Below are 23,194 nucleotides of genomic sequence, written 5' to 3'. Positions count from 1 at the left end.
TATATATATATATATATATATATTCTAAACAAAATTTCTAAGTAATGTGTATCAAAGAGAGAAAATGAGCAATATAATAGATGAAGAAACATGAGATTGATTAAGGAACTATCACGTTCTATTATACGTTCACATAAAAACGTGTGCGTTCTATTTCAGATGATTTTCTGTACACTTCTACCGAGAGTGCAACTTTAACAAGTCCTACCTTTCATCTTCTTAATTCCACACTTTGTATACAAATGATCATTGGTCTGTGCACAGAATGCGATGCACATGTCGTGATACTTAATTCCTCTAATTTTGAAGTAATAAAAAATGTAACAGTGAAAGGATCATTGACAGCTGTTCATAATTTACCTATGTGGCATTTTATCACACTTAATAAAACTTTATCAACAGACAATTATCGTGAAGTAAAAATTCAAGTAATTCCTAAACTTCAAGCGCATAGCTACAATCCGTTATGGGCAATAGCAGATGTTCGTGAATGTTCCAAGAGAGGTGTGAATATCTCATACTTAGAGTATCTTATTGCATATCTAATATGATAAAAATACACTATGTGTTTATATACACATAAAAGATTTATAAAAAATCTACCAAACCAATTGTTAACTTCTTTGTAATTATCTTTTTTTTTATGTTTATATAGAATCTTTAAGACAAGCAACGATTTTCACTACAGGAAATGCTTCTTTTGGACAGACGTTAACTTATTCTAATTCTTATTATTGGCCAAATGTAACATGCCAAAAACTATTTTATAACGAACATACTGTAGTAAGTTCTGTACCAGAAGCAACAACCAACATAGATCTGGGTGATTACTTAATGGTTAATTATATTGCAAATGTGAAATCTCACGTTCTTTAAATCTATGTATTATGATTCTTTCTAAAAACATATTATTGCATAATTTTAGGTGTCCATTTGCTAAATATGATATAGACTTATTTTAATATGTACTTTTTCTTCTCTCAGATGATAAAGATTGTCCGATAGGAAAAATAGGGCCGAAATGTTTATTTTCTTGCGCACACGATTTGAAAAGTTACGATAACTGTAAAGAAACTGCGATCTGTTATACAAATGGTTGCACATGTTCTCCAGGTTTTCAGGATACGGAATGTTCTTCACGTAAGTATTCTTTAATTACAATTTTCACAATTACAGTTTAAATTTTATCACTACGTCTATATACGATCTGTAAATACATGTCACAATATACTTAAAGTGTGTAAGAACTACTTGTACGGTCATAATTGCAAGAATAAGTGTGGCTCCTGCAAAAATTTTAATTGCGATAAAATTACTGGCGAATGTATCAACGGATGCGTCAAAACCTCAAACAAGATTTACATACCACCTCTATGTCAGATAGGTATAATAACTTTTAATGATATATAACATTATTGTAACTATAATTGTCAGATGATTTCTCTTATTGATAGATGTTATTAGATAAACGGAAACTGTACTGATGTTTAAGGCATAGACAAGCTTGAAGCACCTTCAATTGTCTCTACCGCTACAAGTATCCAAGCCAAAGTTCGTACGATTTGGACACAGGAATATAAAAATTTGTCACTACTGTATTTGTTTACACTTGGAGTAAGTATAAGTAAAATGAGTACAAGTTTACTTATTTTTTCTAAAATTATTCAAAAGAAATTGAAATATCTTTACTAATAATTCATTTAATACCTGAACTTGTCACACTTATCTACTACTTAAGATACAACTTTTTACGCGCTCGTAATATACAAATAAAAATCAAGTAATATTTTAATACATTCTTTACAGGGATTAGACCCAATTACTCAAATATTCAATTACTCCATTACGCTGCCATGGAATAAACTGTTTCCGAACATGACGCACATGACAGGGTATTTCAAAGATTTAAAACCTGCTTCTGTTTACTGGGTGAAATGCATCTTAAGTGTTGAAGGAAGTCTGATTGAGAGTGAGTGGCAAAATGTGGAAACTGCTTGCGACTGTAAGTGTCAATATTTATTGTTAATTATAGTCTTCTCTAATTATATAATTTCTCTATTTTCTGTCTGCAATGATATAGTAGCGACAAAGTTTGTCGTAACACCTGCAGAAAACAGCATAACGATTAATGTGCAAAACAACTCAGATGTACGTACATATTTTCTGTTTAGTTTTTATAATATATAATGCAGATAATTTTACTATGATTATATTATATGTACATATTGTGTAAAAACTCTTGGTGTCTTGTTATGCTAGCCATTCTATCCGTGTCCACCAAATTGGTACTCACTACAACTTCAATATACAAATAGTCGTTTGATTTTCACTGAACAAATGACAAAATTTTCTCGTGAATTGTCAGGATTAAACCCATATACTTGGTATGACGTGATAATACATCATGCAAAATATAACAATAACAGCTTGCTGTATTTCGAGACAGTATGTACATTAGAAGGCGGTAAGTTTGTAATTATACGATATAAAGCATGCAGTGAGAAAATTTCCAATATGTGTATGCAAACACATATTTAAGCATCTGTGTTTTATAAATATCACTAGTTCCAACTGAAGTATTAGATTTTTTTTACTTGAAAAAGTCAAATACATCTGTCAATCTGACGTGGAGATCTCCAGATCAACCAAATGGAAAAATTTTGCAGTATGAAGTAACGTTGAAGGTAAACAACTAGCTTACACGTAGTTCTTATTATAACATTACGATTTTCATCCACAACTAATCGATGTGACAAAATAATTTTTTATTGTAATCAACTTTTTTATTGTATAAATGTTTTCTATTAATTCTAGATTAATGAGTACTGCGGTTGTACAAACGAAAACTTAACTATGCCAGATAATCCAATCTCCATTAAAAAATTTACTAACGAAACAAGCATCACAATCTTAGATTTACATCCATATACGTCTTATAAAGCGCAAGTAAGAGCTCGCAATTCACGACACAGCAGCAATGACACAGAAATAATGTTTTCTACAGACAAAAATGGTGCTTATCAATGACTACTGTTTTAGATAATTATTATTGATTCTAAAATATGTCAAATTAATTATATTTTTACACGCGCGTATATAAAAAGTGTGTCTCAGTATACGATAGCACAATTTTTGTAGATATACCAACGGAAATATTTAGTCAGGTAGAATTCCACAACTGGATATTATCATGGCAATCACCTAAAGATTGCTCGACGATTTCGGGATCATTAATAGCTAAAATAAAGATAAACGGAGTTACTCATTATGTCCAAAATTACACTGCAATTAAACAAACACAGTTCAAGTATATTGATTTAAGAACTTTTAATCCGCCACTAAATGGTGCCGAACGATATAAGGCAACTGTTTATGTAATAAGAGAATTTCATAGTACAGAAAATTCTTCTGCTTTTCAAGAACTGGTTTTTAACTCTCCACCTACAGGTAATATTACGTTTGGTGTTATCTTTATTTCTCAATTTATTATATAACAAAGTCATCAGAACTTTAGATTGATTTGAACCAACAGCTCCACCTGTAGTAACCAATCTAGAAGTCGTCGAGATTGATAATCGTGTATCGTCAAACATGACGTTATACTTGAAATGGCACAGTCCACTTCCACCCTTAAACGGACAATTGCAGTATTATAATGTTATCTTATGTTACACTACCAAAAATTGCAGTTTTAAAATTGTTGAATTAACAAACTTTTGTGATTTGTGGAATGATTATATCTGTGAAGAGTTTCCAATTTCCACAATTAATATCGCCATACAAGTAAGAAAAGAATTATTTGTAATATTTTTTTCAATATATACATATCATATTTTTTACTAAATTTACATTTGAATAAACTGCAAAAAATGTACATGATCGAGAAATGTTTAAAAAATATTACACTTAACACGTAGTTCAATAATTATTATTTGCTTATTGTCAAGATCTTTCTGATTCCTTCTTAGTGCTATTATCAAACAATATATGTAGAAAACTTCAACATTAAAATAGTCGAATTATTATATTACAGGTGATTGCGTACAATACAAATGTTACTACTGCAAGTCCTCCAGCTCATGTATCCAGAAAAATGCTTGAAAATACACGTAAGATGTCGCATATATTATACAAAAAAATCAATTTCATCTTTTTTTTGTTTTCTAATAATTTTTAAAATATGCGCAAGTAAAGCTAATTGTTTTCTCACCACAATAAAAAAAGTACAAGCAGATTATCTTGTAGAACCTAGCGTACCTGAAGAATTTACTTACAAAATAAACGACAACAGCGTGGTGGATTTAAACTGGCGTCATCCATGGAAGACAGGTCGACATTTGCGATGTTTTTGTATCACGATAGAAGAAAAGACTACAAATCTGAAGAAAAAACGCAATTTGCGTTCTATTGACACAATAAAATCGCAGGAAAAGCCAGTGGAACAATATACACGTTATTACAACGAGCGCTTACGTTTATTCCCATCGACAAAGTACCGCATCTCAATTCAGGCTGAGACAATAACGTACGAAACCAGTAGTTCAAACGTTATAGACCTACAAACGCCATCAGACGCAAGTTTTGATGGAGACCTACAAATTTTGAAGGAAAATTCGAATTCATCGATTATGTTACACATACCGCCTGTTCTGAATGACACATGTAACAGTGTTATGCACATAATTGTAAAAGGTCCCAAACGATGCAAAGAATATGCGGAAGTACCTAAAAATCTGCAAGAGCAAGCAAACGTGAAGATGTATGAAATTGCTTGGCATGCTGCTATAATCTCGGTAAGTATGCAATTTATAATAAAATCTCAAAAGAATTTGTATTCCTCTACGGTTTACAAATAAATGAAACAAAATAAAAATTTAATTAAATTATATATATATATATATATATATATATAACTATTATAATTATAAACTGCTCCTAAAACAAATAAAAAAATGCTTTTGCGTTAAAGCTGATAAGAGATAAAAAATTATGTTTCTTAGATACATCTAGTAAGTACAATAGTAAAACAAGTTAATGTTTTCCGTATGTAAGTGTAAATTATAATTTTTCCACTCATATTATTAAATTTAGTGTTTGTTATTTTTTAAATAACTTAATATCTATATACTTTATGTTCCAGTAAACATAAAGTAACATTAATGTTATGATTTCTTACTCAACAATGTAATTGCGATGTAACATACCTTGTACGTAGCAGTTACATTATTGAATGAGAAATTATAACATTAATATTACTTTCTTGTTACCTCGTGTTTACTGGGGTACTATTTAATTACAGACAGATGAGATTGCTCGCAAAAATTATACATTTTTACTTGGCGACGACCTATCGTATGGAGGTGCGAAGAACTGTCCGTTACATCCTAATCAATTTTACAATGTAGTAGTTATTGTAAAAGAACAGAATTCAAATCTTGAGGACTCTTTTAAATCACTCATGCTTACAAAATCTATTAATATCGGTGAAGTTCCATCAGTCCATTATAAGATGTGGTTGATTCTCATAATATTACTTCTTTTTATAATAGCTGCAGGTTATTATATTTATCAAAGGTAATGTATCTTTTACTATACTAAAATAATGTAATTACTATTTGCAAACTGAATTATATCTACTTCAGCTACAATATAGTATAACTGCTTTTCACAGAAAAAACAAGAAATTGAAGAAACAAGTATTTCTGAATGACGAGATAGTTTTGTCGGAAAACATCGAAAACCACGAATATGAATCAAAATCTGTCATATCAAGTTCAAAGCAGGATATCACTTCTACTTTTGACAAACTTTCGATTCCATTTGATAAACTTTCGACCAAATCTTTATCTCGGGCAACTACTCCGGAAGAAGTATTCATTGACGTCGAGACTATCGATCGAGAGAAAACATTGTTGGTAAAGGTTAAAGAGTTTGAGGATTATGTCAGAGAAGCAATACAGTCAGGATTGTTGGAAAAACAATACGAGGTCAGTAAATTACATTTTTTTTATTATCTACTATTTACTTACTTGCTTTTCGTACATTTCTCTTTTCTTTCTCTCTAAACGTCAACTAAAACTTTAATATATGTTAAGTCGTGTTTTTAATTAAATGTTTATAAATATTATACGCAAACATTTTTGCATATGCAACGATAAAATCATCTTGTGAAAAACACAATGTTATTCAACTACGTTAGAACTGTTGTGTGTATACAACTACACATATAACCACAAAAATAATGACTAATACTATACAGTAAGCGATATATAAAAAAATCTATTACTTCTGTAATATAATTTTAAGACATTTCCGCGAGGACAAACTCGGCCGTGGACTTATGGAAAATTGCCACAGAACAAATCCAAAAATCGATACGGCAATCTCATAGCCTGTAAGTACCAAATTGATCGTAAATTTTGCGTTGTAGAGTAAAGATGCTTATTATAAGATAATTAACTAATACGAGATAGAGAGCTATTTCATGTAAACGGCTACAAATTCATAACTGCGTATTTTTAACATATCACTTACACAATCAAATTACATTTGATTACACAATCAAATTACATTTGGTTACACAATCAAATTACAATTGATTACACAATCAAATTACATTTGATTACACAATCAAATGTTTTGTTAGTGTCGCTTACTGCCGAAGACGTGGTGTCTACAAGGGAGTTGTCGCGTACGCGCGGAGAAGAAAAATACTTATTATAATTTTAAAATATGTATTTAACACTTTTATGTCATAGGCTTTACTGTCATTTTAATTCATCTTAATGTACACATGCACTATAGGTGATTTATCATGTAGTTTTGTCAATTTATTGCATACTTTGTCGATACAAACTTAAACTTTTTACAATTTAATATTCCCTAATATGAGACAAGCAGCCGCCTTTTATAGGAACTGTCAAGTTCTCTATTTGATGTATTAGTAAGTTTTTAGTAATCATATTTTCAGATGGAGGCAAATAGGAGGCAATTGTGATTTCACTGTCAATTAAAGGTTGCATTAAAGCAGTAGAAAGCAAAGAAATGGGATATTCAAAAGCATCTAAACAATTCAATGTCCCAAAGCGTTACTATTAAAGGATATGTTAAAAATGTCGATAGTTCTGTTATTGCTAAAATTCCTATGAGAAGGAAGTTTCTTGTATCTCATATTGAGAACTCTTTTTTTGAATCAGCAAAATCATCACTTTTGAAAAAAAACTTTTACATATAATAAAACAAAGTGTAGCTATTATTGATTTTTAACTTTTGACGATAGAACTTGAATATATTTTCTATAAGTTTGACATAAATCTAAGAGTTATGATTGTATATTTAATAAATCGGCCTTTAAAAAGCCTTTAAAATAGCTTTTACAAGCCTTTAAAATAAGGTGTCTCATAATAGGCATCTTTACTCGTACGACTTAATAAATATAACAAGCGGCATTCTAATTTTATACAGATGACGAAACACGAGTGATACTAAATAAACTTCCGGATGACGAATATTCTGATTACATCAATGCCAATTACATCACCGTAAGTCACGTAGACAAACAGCAATGACTATTTCACTTTTATCATACTGATTATAGAATTGTATTTTTCCATGTTAAATGTGATTACTAATTCTAATCTTTCTTTGAAAATTGTGAATTTATTTGCATCGATAAAAAGATAAACATACTTAATTAACGGCCTACAATTTAGATATATAAACGTATAAACATATAAACTTCATACATAACAGAAATAATTATCTACTATATTTACACGTACAATACAAACATTTTAAAATATATTTTTGTTTTTTATTTTATTTTATTTTTATGAATATGAAGATATATGTATACATATATATATATATATATCAATTATTATAATAATATTGTTTACAAAGGGATACAAGAAGCCAAAACATTATATAGCAACGCAAGGACCCAGACCTAACACAGTTATTGATTTCTGGCGTATGATTTGGCAAGAAAATGTCCTTATTATTTGTATGGTGGCAAATGTGATTGAAAATGGAAAGGTAACCGCTTCTTTATGTAAATTGTAACATAATTTGTACATACCTTTAAACTATAAAAATATAATTAATAAAGAACGTTGTTTAGCGATTCAAAAATACGCGAGTAAGAAAATGTAAATAATTTTTTTTTTTTATTGACAAATAACTTTTTTTTTTATAAATTCTATATAGACAAAATGTGAGCAATATTGGCCGGACATCGGCAAGAAGAAAAAGTACGGGGACGTTATCGTGCTGAACTCAAAGCACAGTGTCTTTGCTGACTATTGTTTCAGAACTTTTCAAGTTACTTGTGGAGAAGAAACTCGAAAGGTATACGCAATTTCAAGTCAAAACCGTTACTGTAAAGTTCACAGAAATTNCTAAATATGTATCAATGATACAGATAGAACATCTGCATTACACGGCCTGGCCAGATCACGGTGTGCCACTTTATACACACTCCGTAGTTACGTATTTGAAGAAACTCTTAGCGACACCACCTGGAAATGGGCCTGTAGTCGTNCATTGCAGCGCTGGTGTTGGAAGAACCGGAACCATCATTCTGTGCGACATTTGTCTTCATCGAGCGGCTGCCGAAGGGGTGATCATTCCGTCGTGTTGTTTAAAATAATCAATTTTACTGATAAATCTCGCGAGTTTGAACGTATACATAAATACAAAATAAAAGATTTGGCTTGTTCATATTTTTATTTTAAAAAAATTGCATCGCAGGTGGTCGATGTGTTCGCTGACGTAGCATCTATCAGAAACGAAAGAGCCAACATGGTAGATAACAAGCAGCAATACTTGTTAGCGCATTTGGCATTAGTGGAATGTTTGCTTTCTATACCGACCACGTTACCGTGTAACGAGACATTACCTGCGCGAATCAAAGAGTTGAAGGCCCAATTACCAGCTCAACAGCAAAGGTTCTAATATAACTATTCTTGTTTTTTGCGTCAATTTATAAATACGATATATAATATTGAAAATTTGCAGATTGCAAGACATCGCATGGCAGGACGAGGCTTTGCGACCAGTCACATCTCCGCCATTCTTGTCGGAATGTAATCGTGCTAAAAACCGATTTCCGGAACTCCTTTCAGGCACGTTTGTATAGTTTTACGTAAAAAAAATTCATACACGTTGAACATGTTGGTTTCACAATGCAAGTAAAATAACATGTACTTGGAGATGTTTGCCGTAAAAGATAAAACAATAGAATATACAAGTTTGATCATGCTAACGTCGAGCCGTATCTAAAAATTGGGTCGGAGATTTGTACATAAGCGATAAAACTGTGACATGTAATAAAGTTATCAGATAAAAAAAAGTAATTCATTTTATTACACAGATAAGGTTAGCAGAATATACTTGAAGAGATATCCGGCATCAGACGACGACAGCGATTATCTGTCTGCCGTTTATGTGGACGGAGTAAAACTTCAGAATCAATATCTAGCCACACAGCTTCCCATGCCGTCGACGATTATTGACTTTTGGCGAATGGTCGCTGAGTTCAAAGTGGAACTTATTCTTATGCTACAGCCGCCTGATCCCCAGGATCCGGTATGAGCATATTCCGATGCCACGTTTATAGAATAAATTTTAGCATCTACATAAGATTATCTTTTTAATCTCTTAGCTGTTCCAGCAAAACTTTTTTTCCGTATAGGAGGCTATATTTAAGACTTTGGAACTAAAAATAAATCTACTATCACAAATTTTCAGACATGCTGCGCGATTGTTCCTCGCGACGAGTTTAAGCCGACACCGTACTTGAACATCACAACAAAACGCACTGTAGAACTAGAATATTACACGTCACAACAATTACTTCTCATTGACAATTCCGAGGTAGATCAAACTTTCAAATGCGATTATATAGTTATAAATAGTTTTATTATTACTGTAACATATATTCTCAATCACACGTATGATACCTTGTAGAAACTCTCGAGAGAACAATCAGTGACTATCTTATGTTTAACGGAATGGAAACCTGGGAGAAATCAACCACCGCCACCAGTCATGACGATGGTGTCATTTTGGCAAACTGCGGAGAGAATTGCAAGAAGCGATGAACCAACAGTCATACTTTGCCAGTAAGATACGACTATTTAGAAGTACAAAAAAAAATACGGTTAATTTCTAAAACATTGCATTTTTTTTATTTTTTTAATTTTGCATCTTTAAAAAAAACAAAAACAAGCTTTTCAATCTCACATTAAAAAACACTAAGCATCCGAAGCGCTTATAGTTATTNAAAAAATATAAGATATGTAACTATTCCAGCGATGGAGTAACTGGATGTGGTTTGTATCTGGCTCTAAGTTTTCTGNTGGAACGAATGGCTGTGGAGAGAGAATGCGATGTTTGTCTGGCAGTGCGAGCAGTTAGACGATCGAGACCAGATTTTGTTCGGTCGTTGGTAAGTAACATATATTTCTTAGCAAGAATAAAATGCACCGTTGTTATTGAAACAACGTGGACGCATTTTATCGCTAAGAAACATATTTACTAAAAAACTATAACATATTTAATAANACATTTACTAAAAACATACGTTACAATTACTACAATCTGGTACTTGTTATATTTGTAAAATTTAAATATAAAAAACTAAATTCAATATAGTATAGTAAATTCAATATAGTATGTAAACTAAATTCAACTAGAAATATAATATAATAAACTAAATTCAACTAGAAATTNTGTATCTAATTTTTAGGAGCATTTGGAGTATCTTTGCGACGCCGTAATAACGTATCTGGAATATTTTGAAACCTATGCGAATTTTTCATAAAATATTATAGATATATACATTTAGACACACGCATAACCAGAGAACACAATTAATCATACGTGTTNACATGTACTTATGCTTGAGACACACCGTCATAAAATTACATTGATACCTCACTCAGAAGAGAACGAAAGTAGTTTACCTTGATAAGGTAATACCTGATAATATATGATAGTATACACAGTGGTAATATATGATAGTATATATAATGAAAAAAATCTTAAATCTGTTATCCTTCTAAACAGNATTTTATTTTATGTTTGTCGTATATAATTTTAATTATAAACTATAACTATTTTAATTATAAATTATAACTAGATATATATAAAACTATATATATATATATATATATATATATACATATATATCGCAGTTACAAATTTTAGAACTTACAACATGATTATTTAAAAAGCATTAATAATTAATAAATAATAAGATTTTAAATTAAATTTCCTTAATTATACACACAGAAAATTTTTTCTTGTTTTTGTAATCAAACTGATATATCTTACGAATAATAAAATGTACCAACATGCAAATATTAATTAAACTAATTATGTTAAATATGTCTTTTTTGTAAATGACTATATATATAAAATTACATAATTATTTAGTATATATTATATATGTGAGTAAAAAATACAATTATTTATAATTATATAGTTCTAATATAATTATATATATAATTTAATGTATACTTTAATTATCATATACTGCACATATAATAATTTATATATTATAGTTTAATACTCTATATGATATAGTTAAGTTTTGTGATTGTGTGCAACAGCGCGAAACAAATTGTTTTATATATAATCATACACATGTATTTATATATAACCTATATGTATAAATAAAATATATATAATTACATATGGGACTTGTAGTCTTGTTAAACAAAGAAATTCGATAATTTTACTGAAAATAAAGACACGTTTATAAAAATTAAGATTAAACTTGAAAAATATAAAAAATCATTCTGAGGAAGGAAAAACTCTCTTGAAATATATTTACAAAAAGAGATGTAACTAATAGATATAATAAAGGAGTAATTATTGAGTAAATCACAGGCCAATCAGCGCCGACCTTTAGCCAGGCGCACGTCAGTGAGCTGTGCGCCTGGTGTGTGTAAGCGCTCCGCGCGGCTCACTGAGATTGTACGGCAATTCTGGAATACTCTGTATACATATAATGTTTTGGAAACGTCTCAACAAAGGCTACAAGAATATACTATAAAAAATTGAGGGTTTCATTTAAAAAAACATCAATTACATTGACCTGATCTTGAAAAGGTTACTCAAGATCAAATCTATATTTTCATTATCTGTTCCCTCTAATATCCTACAACTTTTGTTTCAAACGTTTTTTCATATCTAAAGCCGTTTCCAAAATCAAGGAGTTGAATTGTATTTTAGAGAGATAACTTGTATATATTATATTATTTATAAAATCAGAATAATAATTAGTATTCTACAATATTAGTGAATAAGATTTCGTTTTCTATGCTACAAAAATTCTGCCAAATTATTACGATAAATGAAAATTAAAAATGGCCTCTATATATTTTATATCTTTTCCGAATTATATAATATAGTTTTGCTGATGTATATTTCATGATATCAAGTTATTTTACTTTGACGACCGTTTTCGCTTTGATGTTCCGCATGCGAGAAACAAAAATCAGCGGGAGATTCGATGACAATCACCGAGCCCGGATGTCTCTGCCTCCGTCGCAAGGTCTTTTATCTTGCCGACAGAAGGCGCCGTCATCGTCGAACCTCGCTGATAAACAGCTACCACGCTACATACCACAAACCACAAAGAGACGCGAGCCGTCAGCGACAACACGAGCGAATCGTTCGGACGCAAAATTCCCTTCATCTTCATTAGTTACATTCCGTATATTTGAACGCGAAGAATCCGCCGTTTGCGAAGAAATTCAGTTTTGGTGAATCTCGTGAGCACTCGAGATTGAGGAAAATCTCTGGGAAACTGGGACACATTTCGGAGCCGTCGTTGCCGCAGCAGCAGCAGCAGGTAAGAATTCCACGAGTTACGCGTATGCGCGCGCATAACAAACACGTGACGTTGTGACAGCACGTAGATAGATAGTTGTTCTACGTTGCTTCAGGAGTGTGTTATAGACATCATTGTGATGTTGACAGCTAATGAGCCGAAGTACTGTGTACGACATGTACTTGCGGCTCAAGGCCACGGAGGACATGTTTGTCGCTCGAGAATTCGATTTCTCGAAGTCGCCGCGCGCGCGCGCATTTTCCCGCTTTGTGTTCAAAACGCGTTTCAACGCGGATGAACGATGAAAATAAAATAAGGCGATTATCTCTGAATGGAAAGCGCGATTTGAAATGCACGCAATGCACATAAAGATGCATGATCGCGTGGCCGCGACGTCGAACGGTCTGCGCTTGTTGCTCGTTTTCTGTTATATAAGGAGCACGCTTCGTGAATGTGCAATCGAGCGCCATCTTGGTCGACGTCATGCGCTATGTGATACTCGTGTCAGAATTCGAACGCGCTGCACTTGCAAAAGTTTTAAAAAACAATCGGCTCTCGACTATACTGCAGAATTATTAACGAAGAAAACACTCATCTCAAAAATAGTCTGTTAGCAATGTTTGTCGAAAAACGAGTCGAATCGATTATTGTTGGCTGATGTATTGATGTATTGATGTAGCAATGACGAAGAAACTGTCAATTGTTGCGATGACAATCCGATCAAACAAAAATTGTTTTCATATGTTTCCTTTATTTGTCAATGTTTTGCTTTTCCTTGCAACTTAAACATGCTCGAACGGCACTCGAGCCAGCAATTAAGGTAACATTTGTCGCATATACATGTGTAATAATCGACGGAAAAAGACGGAAAATACATCGTAATCGAGAAATATTTGTACATACGGACTGAGATTAGATTATAAATGATTTCAATGATTGCTCTGTGTGTTGAAGAGCATTTTATATATTTTAGTATATTGTTAAAAGAAAAATAAAACAGATTTTTACTCCAAAGGATAGTCGTTGTTTTTTTTTAAAAAAAGATTTTTTTGTGTACAAAATTAATAAATCTATACTGTATTTTGTGTCAATTTGTGCTACTATCAATTTGTGCTACTTCTAGATACATTTCACATACCGTTACATTTCTTTTAAGATTACAATATATTCTCGAAATGACTGAATATCAAATTAATTAAACTTTAACAAGATTAAAAATGTGCACAAGATCTCTCAAGTGCGTTACATTTTCTCACGTTTATATGATAAAAAATGTTTCAAATGTTTTGATCGATACTTGGAAATATATATATATATATATATATATATATATATTATTATCATGTATAAAAATTGATATATCGTGCAAGATATGTCTTTTGGAGACTACTTGACACTAGTGTGCACACTTGTTTTTACACAGTTTTCTCGGAAAATCGTTTGCGCAAAGATTTTCCATAGATCCATTTACGACTGATTGCGTGACGTGATGCGTGTATACCCGGTTTTCAACTGCAATTAGCAAACTATTTGCATAAACATAGTGAACTACACAAGTAAAAACGTTTGCAAAAATTTCTCTGTGCGACTACTAAATTGCTTCTTATAATTTGTACGATTGGTTTCTTAGTAATCGACGTTGATTTTCTCTTTACAAATGTATATATTCTTCATATTTATTACATTCGTCAGACTGTGAAAGAAATGTGCGAACTTGACTCTTTATTCCGCTATAATATAAACAGCAGCTCTATCCTCGACGCGATTAAACACGAAGTGTCAAAATCCACGCTAAACACGAAACGTTTGGTGCTTGTTTTTGCGCGCAGTCAAAATTGGAGGAAACTTTGGCTCGAACTTCGAACTTCTTAACACGATGCGTCTTGCTAATGTTCTCCGCGCAGACAGCGATATTATACAATTGCGCCTAACTCTGACAATCGATCTGACCGTGGCCCAAGTTGACAGCAATTTAAAATCTTCTGCTTCTTCTGCTCTGGGAGATACGTCGCGGAGTAACTTCGATTACGATTAAGATTCATCCGGCGGAGAGGATCATCGTCGCTCTTTCTTTCTCTCATCGAAATCTCACCGTGATGTTTACGGCCGTGGCACGCGAGAAAGTGTCCTTAAGGCTTTCGTAATCATTTGATATTTCGAAATGTTGCTGATTATCAACTTTATTTCTCGCATTTTGTGACAAACATTTTTTGCGTTTGTTTTTATTTGGTAGAAACTTATTCAAGTGATTCAGTTGTACAACAAGTGTACAACCGAGAGATGTAAACAAACAGATGATGTTTTGCGTCTACGTATTCTATTTTTTTACAAACGTTATTTTCTGCATGTAAAATTCTACACACACACACACACACACATATGTCGTATATTTTACAATCTTATAATATAAACTTTATGTCTTTGAGCTAAAGAAATTGAAAAAACAATATAAAACAGTTGTAAATAAAGACTCAGCCTAACATTTAAACTAATCTGCTATTTGCCACAAGCTTAGATAATAAATGAACATACAACTAAATGAACAACTATATCAAAATAACAAGAAAAAAAATGCCTTTTGCAAAAGAGAATAATAGAATGATAAACTTACCAATGTGATGTTTAATAAAACGAAACACGTCGTAAACACCAATGTCGAAGAATCTTCTAACGAAAAGTGAAGGCAGCATCTTTTCAGGCCGGAAGATGGCGTCGTCAAAGAGTGTCAAGGCGAGCAAGATGGAAGCTACAACCAGAAGCTGGACGGCAAAGCCGATTCTAAGTTTGGATTTTACGGAAGCTCCTCCGCTGCAAGAGGTCTACGTAGGCGTTCTCAAAGAACGGAAAGACACCTCTATCGCAATCCAGAGCATATCTACTGTATTGCCAGGATTCGCTCATCTGAAGCGCTGCTCCAACGGCAAACTACTCTTAGCCCCCCTCCGCTCAAGCGAACTATCGGAAAAAGGTCGCGATATTTCCCTCAGTGAAGATGAACTTAAGAATCAACTAAAGGAGAAGGGATTCAACTTGTCCTTATTAGAGGACATGTTCCAGGTGACAAAGGTGCCGTCCAAAGCGCCGAAGACGAAGTCACAAGCCAGCCAAGCTTCGAAAATCTGGCCGGTTAATTTTCATCCCGAACCGATGATCGAGCGCTTGATTGACGGCTCGGAATTTGATGACGATCGCTTGCACGCGATCGAGCGGATCATGTCGCTGTTAATACAGGCTGCCAAGTTGGAAGCGGTCGGTGACGAGCGTTGCACCGGCGCCGCGGCGGTCGTCGATCCCGAAGACGGAAGGATCCTGGCAATCTCAGCCGCGAGGACCGATCGACATCCTATGTGGCACGCCTCCATGCTAGCAGTAGATCTTGTTGCCAAGCTTCACGGCGGCGGTGCGTGGCAATTGATTGATGAAGATTTCACAAAAAAAGAAGTAGATGCTGTCGAAAAGAAAGAAACGACTAGCGATAAAAGAACGGATCCGATGAACACTGCCGATGAAGAGGAGAGTCTGCGGAAGCGATTGAAAAAAATTAAGAGAAGATACGAGGAAGAAACACCTCTCTGTTATCCGAAAACTCTCTCCGCATTACAGTTTCCGTGTCGAGTTTCGCTCGGGACGGAAATCGTGCGCAAAGGACGAGGGAACAGCGGTGTCAAAATTGAAAATCCGCATCGAAAAGAACGCGAGGACAGTAACGCAGAAAAGTGCGGTCCGTATCTCTGTACGGGTTATTGGGTTTTTCTGCTGATGGAACCATGTCCTTTGTGCGCCATGGCGTTGTTACATTCCAGAGTAGCGCGGATCTTCTACGGCGCGGCCAATCCGAGCGCCGGAGTTTTGGGCACTCGAGCGCTCTTGCACACGCTGCCGGGCCTGAATCATAGATACCAGGTCTGGAGCGGAATTTTAGAGCGGGAATGCCAACGGACGTTGGAAGAAATTAACAAAAGTTTATTGTGACTGAGAATCCTATTGTCATAGACAGTAACGTTTTAAGTAACAACGACAGATAATTGGTCACTGCATTTCCGAGAATAATTGAAAATGCTAATTCTGTCAAGAGAACAGAAAAAGAGACAAACAGAAACGAGATGATACTTTGTCGCCGTGACGACAATATACTTCTCCGCTCTTTCCGTGGGCCTTGCTGCGGTGGTAATTTGTCGTCGTGAGTCACGTTATCTACGAACACAGATAATAATGTAATGACATTTTCGATAAATTATCTCACTTACATAACACATTGTTTATCTTCCCTCTCTCTTCCTTTCTCATTGTCATAAAAAAATTAATCTGGTTCAATAAAAAAAAAAAAAAAAAAAAGCGTGATCTTCCTTAATACCACCTATTAATACGCTAAGATTGTGTTTCGCTTCAAAATAAGCTAATTTAAGTCAATTATTCGCTGATCTTGAAACCAGCATTTATTATGATTTCTGACAAGACGTTTTCTAATCGAAGCCGCGTATTATTCCATCCGTGGATTCATCCTGTGGCTGATTATTCTTCCGATTCGTCGGTGTGGCAGCTTAGACACCTGCGCGCGTTACAACCGGTTTTGTAATTTCAATCGAAAGCAGGACGGCGCAAAAGACTTTAACACGTGGTGCGAACGTGCGTGGTTCGGCCATTAGCGACTCCCGGTATATATGTGACCTTGACGCGCACGTGTGCGTTTCGGACGCGTGCATGTGTGTTCGCATCTGTTCGCTGCTTCTTGGTGTACACGGCATATTAACACTTGTGTTTGCTGTCATACACAGCGGTGATATGCCATCGTTCTCCAAAGATTGTGGAAATCATTTCTGTGTATATTCTTTAGCGATTCGTTTTTCAGTTCTGGAGCATATTAGCGCAAAGATCGGAGTCTTTCTTGAAAAAGCGGCTTGATCTTCCAGCCGAGATACTTTTTCGTCGAAAACGAAATTTTCTTCCCGCGGCTTGGTTGAAAAAAAAAAAAAAAAAAAAACGATCTCTCGACGCTATATAATTTAAAACTAATTAAGCCCTACTAAAACCTCGTCTGTTATTATGTACGAAACGTCTGTAGATATATACAAAACGATATTGTTTTTGTGACAAAGATCGAACTTTTTACAAATGTCGCAATTTTTTAGTCGCTGATTGCAAGTCCGAATGTAGCGCGCATTATTCGATAGTACAATTCCACGCGCACAGTCGTAAATCATCGTTATGATTTACGCGCCTAGCTGCTTGGTTCCACGCTTCATGTCGTGTCGACAACTCGTTTAATTCAGTGACAAATAATCGTGTTCCTCTATCTTTCTCTCTCTCTCTCTCTTTCTCTCTCTTTCTCTCTCTTTTACAACGACAATAATATATAGTCTTATCTTTGTCGACTATTTTGTTTCTTCCGCGAATGTTCCAGTTCGCTTGCAAAATTTATCTCTCTCATCTGAGATGCTGATAATGAGCAGAGATCGACGGCAATTTTGAGTCAAAAGACTCATAGTGCGCAGATGAATGCCATCGAGCTGCGAGACACTTGATACACCGCGCTACGATATATCGTATCAATTGCTACAATATATACACAAAAGCTTGTATATATTGTGCCGATAAAAAAAATTTGCCACGCGAGCGTTGTCGCTCGACTTAGTACATATAATTCGGCCTAGTAATACAGTTTAACGACATCTGAGAGCACACAAAGCGGTCTCTGAAAGGTGACAATAATTAATTAAGAGAACGTTTGTTTGAGACGTTACGTCAGCGACTAACACGCTTCGATGTAAATAGATATTGCGCGTTTTCGAATTGTCTCGGCACGTCAAGTAAAACAGTGTTGTGTAGATCGTTCCTTTAATACTTTTATTATTTTACGCTTAAATCAATAGGAACGTTTAGCAAATTCTTATCAATCAAATGTGCATTTAAATAAATAGTCACTGTATAAAAAAAAAAAAAACACTTTTTAAAATATTAGTTTTGCTAATTTTCTTTGTTTCCTAACTTTAGTTAAAAAAATATACGTACACAAGTATATAATAAAAATAATATTTTATTGCAGTAACAGTAAAAAAACTCTAAACATTACTAATCTCAATATAAGTCGTAATTTTTTTTGTAACTATTACTTCACATCGATCGCGATCTACTTGATCTTGTAATTGAGCAGTCTCTATAATTTGAGACGATTGACGTAAATAGTTTCTGCCTCTTCGGGGATTTTCATATTTCTTGAAATAAAAAATATATTGATTTGTCGCGCAACTTTGTTTATTACGAGCCAGGTCGTGGCTCGTCGTGATAAAGTCAGACAAGCAGAGTGATCATTGTGTGGTCGTTGATCTAGAAAGAAGTCCATTGGATTCAAAGTGCAATGTGATATTGCGAGCACAGCAATAATCAGTTAGAAAACCTGTTGTACATTAATTACTTTTTGCTAAAAAAAAAAGATAACATTATTACCATGTTACATAATCATCACTTTTGCAGATTTCACGCAACATTCTACGTTTTTCTTATAGTGTGTAAAATAATATTATTATAATAACAATTTTATTACTATAGATTTTTAACTTATAAAATAACAGAGAAGAAAGTTATAAAAAATTATTTTATATTATTGCATAAGTGAAAGAAGACACAAGTTGATTAGCGCGATGATGTTTCCTTTATGAACAACATGAGAGCGACGCAACATACTGATGGAAAAATTCGCTATTTCCTATAAAAGTTCCATGGGACTCTCGGATTTTTTCTTAGACGCTAGTCGCGTTCTAGGAATCGTTTGATTCGCTGCGACGCGAATGACAAGTACGTAACGGTGACCCCGCGGATTGACATCGATCAACCAAACTACAGCTGATCCATTCCGAAGGAGAACTGCTCGATTGTTCATGAACGGAATTGAGCGAGAGAGATGGACGTGATGCGTGAAGAAGTCGTGAACTATGAATCACAAGATGAGGAAGACGATAACGTGTTTACTCAACATTTAATAAAAAACGTTTAAACGTTGCGTATACTCGAAACAGTGAACTACAATCTAATAATGAAAGTATACGATAAAGTGTCTTTATTTTATTGTGCTTTTATTCAATGTTTATGACTTAAAACGTTAATAAAACTAAAATCTGAAAATAAATAATTCTGCAATCTTTTTCTTTCTCTTTCTTTCTCTCTCTCTCTCTCTCTCTCTCTCTCTCTTTCTCTCTTTTTCTTCTTAACCATGTTCTTTTTATCATTTTTAATGAGAGATCCTGAAAATCCTATCGCCTTTACTGTTTCAGATTTTTTTGTCGTCGTAGAAGTTACCCGAAGAGAGAGAATTCACGCGGAAGATCTCGTAAAAAAAATTGTGAACGATAAAGTACCGCATGTTGAACAACGCATTTCAAACAACGTTAGAATTTTCTCGGCAAACAAAAAGTGGCAATCGAGAAATTGCGTTCTCGAGAAGCATTTGCAAAGCCAGCGCTGACAGACATATCGGCACCGTGTTGTGACGTTCACGGAACGTCATCAGGAACAAAAGAGACAAAATTGCCATCCAGACTGAGCGCGCGCGCGGAAGAGAAGGAGCCTTCGAGGTCGCGGCGCGCGAAAAAGCACGATATCAGAGATAACGCTTCGAAACTAATTAATCCGCGCGGCAAACATACTGTTGCTCTTACGCCGTGTCTGTCGAGACGACGCTGCCAGTCGTGGCCGTCGGCCGTCAGTCGCGATCTACGCCAATTTGCTAACTACTGCAGCTGGTGTTCTTACCGCATCGTTGAACACATACGCACACACACACACACACACACACACACACATACTTACGTACAATTCTGTCTTTAGTGCAGAGCCTGATCTCGGAAAGTGATCGTGAAAATTGTCAGCATCCTTCGAAGAGAAGCAAGGGTCTGTCACGCAATTCTTATATTCTCTTCTCATACCAACAAAACTCTGAAACTCGAGACAGGATAAATCTTTAATGATCATCTCGTGACATCATAAACTGATAACTAGCGCAAATACCTCACTTGGAAGCTGTTACTCCGAATTTGACATCGTCTCGTACAGCAGAGAGATAAGTTAGTAACCGAATATCCGCGAGAGAGCATTCAGACGGTTACGTGTGCACACAACCGCGGATGATAAATCAGAAATTTAATTTATTCGCGACGCAAAGTGAATTTTCGCATCATCACAATCCTCCAGGTGACGACTGTAAATTGTGACGACTTGAATTCGCGAAGCAACGTGATCAGCACGAGACAACGTCGGTGGATAAAGGAATCGCGTCTCGTTGATCAGCACTGAGTGCCACCAATTGAGAGCCGACCCTCGACAGTGCAGCCCATTGGCCAAGCTGTTAATTCCTTGAGGCACGATTGGATCGGATCACCCGCGGACATTCCAGCATTCGCGGTTGGGACTGCCAGGCAATCCATCGATTACCGTCTCGCCAGCCGGACTTTGCTTCTTGAAGAAACTCCTAAATCTTGCGTGTCACGAGGATCTAACGAGAGACGCAAGGGATTAACCACTTGGATATTTAGTGCGCATGTTTACTGTGAAATATTTATTACATAACACGTCAATTTATTCGGGAAACGCGAATCTCGCGAGAAGAAATACATCTTGCGGGACCGGTTACGTCGTCTTTTGTGAGCGGTGAATAAATTTTTGAAAACGAGGTTTCGTTATTAAGGTGCTTCTTTGTCATCGATACCATCTTTAAAGCATCGCAACAGGTGATACTTCGACACCAACCTATATTTGACACCATCAAGATACTATCGACTGAATGGCTTACTTCTATTGGCTGCTGCTTTTCGAAAGACTCTGGTAGTGTCTTTGCACAATAATACAATTGTCCTGAACAAGTAGAAACGGCAGGATAATACAAGTTCCGAACAAATAGAAACACGTGGGATTTTGTCGCAGAGAGGATTAAATTTTCTTTCGGTCCTGCCAGAGCCTTCGCTGATTCTTCTTTCAAGAAACGGACTTTTCTTTTTCTTCCCGTCATCGAAGAGATTTATTTTTTGGAGAACACGGCAGACGAAACTCGAGTTATTGCTGACGTCATTCGCGCAAGGCCTCGTTCTTCCTCTCTTCTGGTTCTTGTTTTAGACGGCACCATGGAGCGAAGGATCCTGAAAATGTTGTGATAACGATCAGGCGAAGGCCTTCATTATCCAAGACACTATCCAGTGTGTGAGCCATAGTCGTTAGAAAGTCATTGAGATACATAACGTGATCTACACACGTAACGTCAAGCCTGTGATCGGGCATTTTGACGACAGTTGCCAATCGCTTGATAACTCTCGAATTTTCACGCGAAGCAGCGAAGAGAGTTTACTCTTTTTTTTTAAGAGAGTCATATTTCTGTTTTTGATCGCCAGTTTTCCAATAAGCGCAAATTTGGAATTAATTACACAGATTCAAGAGAAACGTAAGTTGTGAAAACACACATTGGGATTTTGGATCTATTTCTCTCACTACAAAAATCTTGATAAGACATCAATCAAGGCATCACGTAGAAGTATCTTCGTCTACATACCTCGGGCATGTTTTTGGATCTACGATACTGACGTTCTTCTTCTCTTCTGTTTCTCGTCATATCCTGACGACATCTCTTTGATTTGAGTTTTACGCGAGGAGGACACCAGAGACGAAGGAAGACATCGCTCGTTAAACCGTAGAGAAAGGTTAGCGGAATACATAATATAGTTTATAAATATCACATGTATACAATAGAGAGCTGTTCTTTGAGAGATCAAATACTCGGAATTTACGCTTTTTAAAACCTGTTAACTGTTAAATCACAGATTATTAATATCGTCGTGTCCAAAGCTGGTCTATTACATAACAAAGAGAATTCAACTGCTGTCGTAAATCATTTAACTTTTTAACAAAACTTAAAACTTTAAATTACCAGGACCGAACGCAATGCAAAAAATAACATTTTATTATCATGAAATCATATAATGCGTAGGAATGACGAGTCTCAATCATAAATTTCACTTAAAAGATGCCACGCAGTAGATAATATTCCTGGAAGCATTTATGCAGGTAGCTCTTTGTTATTGAAAACATCGCACGCAAAAGCAGAATTGGTTACTGATAAGTGAACATTAGTTTAATTGAATTATAATACAATTTCGAAACGTAGATTATATCGTGCAATGAATTATGCATTAATTACTTGCTCTTGTGATATTAAAGCGTCACAGCGCAATCTTAAGAAATGAGTTAAAGACGGCTTATTTGAAAATATCATACACACTTGCAATATTCTATACGTACAGGGTGTGTAAAAAAGATCGGGACCTCGAAATCTGGAAGAGAGGAGTTTTTGAAAAAAATGTGTAAAAATTGTAA

The 23,194-nt window shown here is 34.7% G+C and overlaps 2 protein-coding genes across 3 annotated transcripts; both read left to right on the top strand.

The window, feature by feature from the left end:
- The first annotated feature begins 704 nt into the window (after positions 1-704).
- Positions 705-11,083, top strand: LOC109860554 (receptor-type tyrosine-protein phosphatase alpha-like). Its single transcript, XM_020439721.1, has 26 exons — positions 705-823; positions 985-1,140; positions 1,238-1,384; positions 1,493-1,614; positions 1,807-2,002; positions 2,081-2,148; positions 2,260-2,464; positions 2,566-2,684; positions 2,815-3,013; positions 3,533-3,783; positions 4,034-4,109; positions 4,246-4,793; positions 5,300-5,574; positions 5,672-5,987; positions 6,307-6,394; positions 7,465-7,541; positions 7,903-8,037; positions 8,209-8,349; positions 8,423-8,620; positions 8,752-8,948; positions 9,019-9,125; positions 9,374-9,588; positions 9,751-9,876; positions 9,970-10,124; positions 10,315-10,450; positions 10,751-11,083. Exons 5-26 carry the CDS (start codon positions 1,876-1,878, stop codon positions 10,823-10,825), a joined length of 3,834 nt encoding a protein of 1,277 aa, XP_020295310.1. The 5' UTR covers positions 705-823; positions 985-1,140; positions 1,238-1,384; positions 1,493-1,614; positions 1,807-1,875; the 3' UTR covers positions 10,826-11,083.
- Positions 11,084-12,228: 1,145 nt separating this feature from the next.
- Positions 12,229-22,516, top strand: LOC109860555 (probable inactive tRNA-specific adenosine deaminase-like protein 3). 2 transcript variants are annotated; one of them, XR_002250834.1, is made up of 2 exons: positions 12,229-12,862; positions 20,110-22,516. XR_002250834.1 is itself a non-coding variant. In XM_020439722.1 (2 exons), the coding sequence occupies exon 2, from the start codon at positions 15,548-15,550 to the stop codon at positions 16,811-16,813; it is 1,266 nt and encodes a 421-aa protein (XP_020295311.1). In that variant the 5' UTR covers positions 12,236-12,862; positions 15,540-15,547; the 3' UTR covers positions 16,814-17,301. The 2 variants fall into 2 exon arrangements, 1 of the variants encoding a protein (XP_020295311.1); XM_020439722.1 differs by lacking the exon at positions 20,110-22,516 and adding an exon at positions 15,540-17,301 and having other exon boundaries at positions 12,236-12,862.
- Positions 22,517-23,194: the final 678 nt, after the last annotated feature.

Source organism: Pseudomyrmex gracilis, unplaced genomic scaffold (genome assembly GCF_002006095.1).
Source record: "Pseudomyrmex gracilis isolate BER0280 unplaced genomic scaffold, ASM200609v1 scaffold_410, whole genome shotgun sequence".
Lineage (NCBI taxonomy): Eukaryota > Metazoa > Arthropoda > Insecta > Hymenoptera > Formicidae > Pseudomyrmex > Pseudomyrmex gracilis.
This window is presented reverse-complemented; position numbering and strand designations above follow the sequence as displayed.

What these genes read in the sequence shown, in the direction of transcription:
- LOC109860555 (XM_020439722.1), top strand. Translation starts at nt 15,548, where the DNA reads ATGGCGTCGTCAAAGAGTGTCAAGGCGAGCAAGATGGAAGCTACAACC.